Source organism: Charadrius vociferus, unplaced genomic scaffold (genome assembly GCF_000708025.1).
Source record: "Charadrius vociferus isolate BGI_N301 unplaced genomic scaffold, ASM70802v2 scaffold217, whole genome shotgun sequence".
Taxonomy (NCBI): Eukaryota; Metazoa; Chordata; class Aves; order Charadriiformes; family Charadriidae; genus Charadrius; species Charadrius vociferus.
This window is the reverse complement of record NW_009649190.1, coordinates 650,866-657,089: the sequence shown is the minus strand read 5'-3', so window position 1 is coordinate 657,089 and position 6,224 is coordinate 650,866. Positions and strand designations below refer to the sequence as shown.

The following is a 6,224-nucleotide window of genomic DNA, read 5'->3' as shown; positions in this document are numbered from 1 at the left end:
GGTTGGAGGTGGTGGGGCTGTGTGTGTGTGTGTTACACACACACGCACGCGTGGGGAAAAAACGTTATCCCGAAGCGGTGGGGAGAGTTTGATAGGGAAGTCGCGGGGTTTCGAGGGGGGAGACGGCGACGGGGAAAGAGAAGGAGTTTCCTCCCGGAGATGAAAGAGGCTGTTTTACTTACAACGGGTGTCGTACCTCAGGCAGCTCCCTGCGCAGGGAGAGCCGCTCGCTGAGCGCTTCGTTAAAGCCGTGGGTTTCCAGGCCGAGCGGCCGCTCCCCCGCGGCAGCCCCTGCCCCAGGCTGCAGGGGAAGGGGCAGGAGCTGGGGCTCGGCGTCCCCCTCCGCCCTCGCCTCCGGCCGCCGGCTCTGCTGCTTCACCACCCGGTAGCCCTTCCTGGCCCTGCTGTGGTTCCTTTTGCCGGTGGGCGACACGACGGCCACGATCAACTCGTCCTCCCGCAGGGAGATGAAAGGTGATAGCCCATCCAGAGGGTAATACTGCTGGCTCTCCTCCTGGGTCTCCAGCATCTCTTGGGTCTCCGCAAAGTCCATCTGATACCCTTCCCGGGGGTTGAACTCCACAGGCTGGAAAGTCCCTTCCTTGCTCTGGTTGCTGGGTGGTGGATTCAGCATCGTAACCATCAGTAGCAAAAAGCCCAGCATCAGCAACAACAAGAGAAACTGCAGCTTGCGTGATCCATATCTGCACTTCTTCCTCAAGAACATACTGTTGGTGACAAAACGATACAGATGGTCATGTTAAATATCACTTGGATCTTTCTCAGACTCCAGTCCTCGGGTTGCAGCAAAGCCCTGGTTTTCGCTATCTGCCAAGACGGTTTTTTTTGCTCCCCTCACATTTCACTGATGCCGTTTCATGCTTTCCTCTCTATTTACAGACAAAATATAACAGTCCTATTAATATTGCACTTACTGTAGTAAAAGGTAGCATGGATCCAGAGAGATAAAGTAGATCCCTTATTAGACAGAGTCCCAGCTTAGTTAGGAAAGCGCAGGTTTAGCAGATGAAGAGAGTAACTAAAGTTTTGATTTTTTCCCTTTTAAATTCTAAGTAAAAAGAAATCCCGTTTCTTATAGTGTCCTTCCAGGGTAGTTCTTGCTTCTTCAAAGTTTCCAGTTGCTGCCTGGATTGAAGTGCCTTATCTCTGAAAACAGATCTGACAGCTCTCCCCCGTTCAGAGGCTTCAAGTTAACTGTGATCAACAGATGAGGACTAGTCGGTCCCTGACTTTGTTTCACACATAACTACAGCACTCAGTCAGGAAGCACTTTGCCAGACATAATACAGAGCAATGTGTGCGTCTTTCTCTTGGTCCTAATGCCCTCACTGTTCTTGTCCTATCAAATCAAAACTTTGCAAAAGCTGTTAGAGGTGAAATATAGGAAGCAAAATGTTGTATTACAAGAGAAATCAAGGCACACCACAAATCGCTTCACTTCTGAATAGCCATATTAAGCTAAGAATGCTCAGAGCAAGAAGCAAGAATTTTATAAACTGAATAAAAGATGGACTGCGCATGATTTATCTAAGGCTGGATTTATTCATATGCTAATATGCTAGCTGGAGTATATGAGTATATTTCATTTTCAATAAATATTTACAGCTGTAGGGATTTTAACACTGACATAAGGATGCCAAATTATCACCTGGCAGACTGGAGTTGTCTCCTCATCCATAAATTTGGTATTGCAGAGGAAGCAGCACTTCAAGTTTTCAATAGTCCAGGGATAACATGTAGAAAGCCTGGCCTGGAACAACAACTACTGACACTGAAAGAAAACAATGACTCCTGTGATTAAAAGGGGAGCTCAGCCTCTGAGGTCTGTTTGCTAATATTGCTGGCACGGGTGCTAGTGGGCAAGGACTGTGGCATTTTTTGCTGCAAGATGGATGATTGTCCAATGGGAAAAGGGGTGAGACAGTCCACATGCTCCAGCGTCACATGCCTCTTGGTCTGGCAGAGATCAAGTATGGATGTAACTCAGGTGTTACCAATCCTTTTGACACTGGGGGCATGGGATGTGTTTTTTGCATTTCTTGTAGTATCTGATGAGCAGAAAGCTCCAGCTCCAGAAGGCATGTGATTACTGGAGAACTTCCACATTCACCTTCTGTTAAAAAGTACATTTCTAGACATTAGGGGTAAAAAAACCCCCACCCTGAAGAGGTGAATGCAGTATATTCTTAAGGGAGCCAGGGATTTGGTCTTTTTTTGCCTTCTTCCCCTTTACTTCCCTATAAGAACTTCTGTAAGTTCAGCCTATGGTTCCTGGTAAACGGCTCTCAAAAAATTTGAAATAAAAATGAGAGGACACCTACTTGCAAACTAAAATGAGTACAGTGAGACTGGATAAAGCACCTTAAAATTGCTGGAGGCATGTAGTGTCTGGCACTTCTGTGCACTCCCCTAACTGTCTTATACAGAATGCCTTGAGGTAGTGTGACCAGTCTGCTGTGTCTTGGCACCTACCCTACCTCAGCTGTTCTTTAGAAGATACAATACTGCTTTAATCATATCTTGGGTAGAAGGGAGATTTAGCCAATATTTTGATACTTCACCATTGTGTGTGTCTCCCTTTTTTGGCTTAAATTCACAGAAAAGTAATGTCCCAACCCACCTTCAGCCCTGAGAATATTGCTCTTTATCCTGTTTTTCATAGGGGAAAGAAAAGTGTTGATGTTTTCAATTCAATAGGGAAGCAGTACACATTTGCATTAAAAAAATCTGAGTTCAAAAGGATTCATTTAAATAACAATATGTGTCAGCCATAGGAAGACAAAATAAAATGGAAATGAAGAGACCTGTCCGAGAAACTCTGCAAAAAGCTGGCACCAGTGTCTTGCAAGAGGTTCAGTTCCACAGAGTCCCATTAGCAGGCATATGGAAGAAAAGAAAATAAAAGAAAAGGAGAAACCTAAGAGTGTGTGGAACAAATGAGAGAAAGTATTACTGGCCTTTTTCTTTTTTCACTTTTCTGATGTACCCAAGTATTTTGATTTAATTGAATTAGTATTTTTGCCCTGGCTAAAATATTTTAATGGATGCTGTAACAACTCTGATCAAGATAATTCTAGCCTGCAGTGGTAACTGCTGTATAAATTCTGTCCTGGTATGTTCTGTGTTGCTGAGCAAATCCACCTGGGTCTCTTGTGCAGCTATGTTTCAGCTACAGATGAAAAGAGACCCAATTAACAAATTTACAGCAATCTTAGCTACTTTTGGGACAGAGCGGATAGGTAACATTATCACTGAAACATAGGCATGTGGAATCTGGCCTTTGAATATATCCTGACCATTTTAACAAAGAAGAAATTAGCAATTACAGAAAATGTCTGGTCAGTCTAGTCAATTAAATGTGCAAGTAGAAAACACTGGGTGGCACACTTCCAGCAGCCTCTATTCCCTGTCCAGCATGGACGTCTCTGTTGAAGCTTTTTCACAACCATCCCCCGTTCTGCACAACGAGCCTTCCTGAACTGTCATGTGTCAACCAGTCTGATTTCCAAACTTGTCTCTTAAAAATGAGCCAGGAAAGCACTGCCAGCATACAAAAGAGAGATTGTCTTTCCAATCAATGAGCCCTTCAGTATCTCAGAGAACATGTCTCGTTTCCTAAATGCGCTTGAAGAAGAGCATAATTTTCTTATCACCTCCCCACCTGGAAGTCAGGAAGACCACATCCAAGGTATTTCATTTCTACCAGTGGTTACTAAAAAGCATGCTACAAAGTAGGCCCTTCACTAGGACACAGAACGGGTTGCTCCCTCCTGCCTAGCTGTGGGGGAGTCCCTCTCCCCAGGCATCCTAGGAGACATTCCTGTGCATCCTTTGATGGAAGAGGAAGGAGCACTGCATGTCCCAGGCTCTACCCTCAGGCCTAGAGGTGCTGCTTTCTTCTCCACTTCCAGTCTCTTCAGTGCTGCTTCATGCAGGTAGCCCACAAAAGTGGCTGCCCACCGAGGCTATTGTTGTCCTTGGACTGCTGTTCATACAGCAGACCCTGGAGCTCCTCAGTCAGTGGGAGAGGAACATGTTACAAGCTATGCCAAATACATCAGCAATTGCTCCAGAAAGGGCCAACCTCCGTTGCCAATATTGACTAGTGCCAATATCGTGTTGTCTTTCATGCCGGTCAACCCATGCAAGTGCTGAAAGACTTAGGCTCCTAACCAGTCCTGCTCAGACTGACCTGGTTGTGGAAGGTAAACATACTTTCAGTAAATACAAAGTAAAACTGTGTTGACTCCTGCATTTTTTTAATGCTTGCTTATGTCTCTGGTTGATGAGGAAGAAAATCGTCACCATCCTTCACTGTTGCAAATTTTGCTCTCTAATTGCCAAGAGCTAGAACATGAAATCAAATCTAGGTCTTATTATTAATTTGAAAAGTATTAAGAAACATAGTTGCCTTATCCAGGGTAATAAACTTTTCAGTCACTGTGGTATAGCTGTTTGTACTTACCCTTTCCTCCTCATTTTGGCTCGCATTTTTGTCCAAACCATTCCCCATCACATACTTGTTAAATATTATGTGACATGTTATGTTATCCATACGTGAAGGAACAACACATACTTTCAATGTGCAGAGCCTGTATTTAACTGCCAGGAATATAACAAAGAAAGAACAAAAACAAGGCTGGATGGAGGAAAGAGCACGTGGACAGGTTGTTACTTACTCTTTAATAAACATCTTGGATTGATTTACACTCCTATGCCAAAAGCAGATGTGCCACCTTCCATTTAAAGACTCAACGCGTAGCATTACTTATGGTTTCATAGCTGCGTGTATTATATGCCACAGCTCTTTGTACACTTTAACAATGGCTTTATTTGCACAGATGTGAAGAAAGTCAGTGCATAAAATGAGGTTGATTACATGGTGCACAGGATTTGTGGTGGTTTTATAATCAAGTTACTTTCCCCATTCTTCCCAGGGTACAATAAGAAATACGTACTTTTAGATTATCACAAGATATAATTTATTTGCAGGTGTTGCAGATGCTTTGTGTACTTGGCACTGCACCGAATATTGTTCTTTCAATGACATTTTCTAATAGCAAGTTAATAATAAATTAGAACAAGTTTCTGAACTTGGTTTTGGAGGCTATCAAAGCTTGATAACATCTGTTGATCACTGGCAGGGATTTTGGCACTAGCATTGTGATTTATAAGATGTTTGCCAACCTGTCAGTGAAGGAAATGCAGCTGAAATTCCATTTTTACAAGATTTCCACTCATAAATCACGTGGGCAATGTAAAACAGAGCATGGAAGCCTCTGCGCTGCTTTGCAAAAGTGGTTCTGTGGGCATGAAGGTCAGCGGCACTTGATGGAAAGTATAGGGAACATATCACAGAAGTGACAGCTTCTGGATTTACTGCACCGCAGGCTCTGGCTAACTCAGAAATGGTAGTTCTCAGGACTTAAAGGGCAGTAGTATGTATTCCATGCCTGAAAACTTGCCTCTAACGCAGCCTTAGACAGTTACCAGCTGTCTGGGAGGGGTGAGACCTTTGATCATTATTAGCCAACCTAGAAATGATACATCTCAAGCACTGTGGGCAATACGCATGCCATCACAACCTCCTGTCTCTTGTACTCAACAGCTATTAATATACTTAAGCTGGAGAGGGTTCTATATATCTTCAACCCCCAGTAACCCAACCCAGGTAACCCGAATCTGGCTCTAAACTGGTTGGGACTATTTGTTGACTATCGTCAACACCCTTCACTAGAAAATCATCTCACATTGACCATAAAATGTAACTCACCATTACAAACAGTGGACAAGTTCTTAGCTGGCTCTGAATTGCTGTAACTGCACAGGTGGAAATGGAAATAAGGTGGTTTACTCTCTTGGAGTGACTGGCCTGGCCTTTTTGGCTTTAAAAGTGAAACAAATGAGGTAAGGGAAATTGATCCCTCGTGTAGTATTAACAACATCAGTAGAGTTACTTCAGGGATAATTTCAGCCCTATGGGTGGAGGCTTACAAGAAGGAAACGTCCATCATGGGTTCCCTTTGGGGAACTCCGCCTGTAGAATTTCACCTGTGATCGGAAATTTACTTCCACAGAAACCATTTGCAGACAGAGCATCTCTAGAAATCTGAGTAATACTAAAGACACCCACAGCAAAGTCTTTTTCCTTCCTTTTTCCCAGCTTTCCCTGGTGGGCAGCTCTAATTTCACTTCTACAGATT

The 6,224-nt window shown here is 43.7% G+C and overlaps 1 protein-coding gene across 1 annotated transcript in view; it reads right to left on the bottom strand.

The window, feature by feature from the left end:
- GALNT15 (polypeptide N-acetylgalactosaminyltransferase 15) overlaps positions 1-1,197 on the bottom strand; it is a 24,986-nt gene extending 23,789 nt beyond the window's left edge. Inside the window, exons 1-2 of the mRNA XM_009888920.1 lie at positions 936-1,197; positions 183-728 (exon numbers count right to left, since the gene is read on the bottom strand). Coding sequence (XP_009887222.1) covers positions 183-727 — 545 coding nt within the window. The 5' untranslated portion in view covers position 728; positions 936-1,197. The remainder of the gene's footprint in view (positions 1-182; positions 729-935) is intronic.
- Between the last annotated feature and the right edge of the window lie 5,027 nt (positions 1,198-6,224).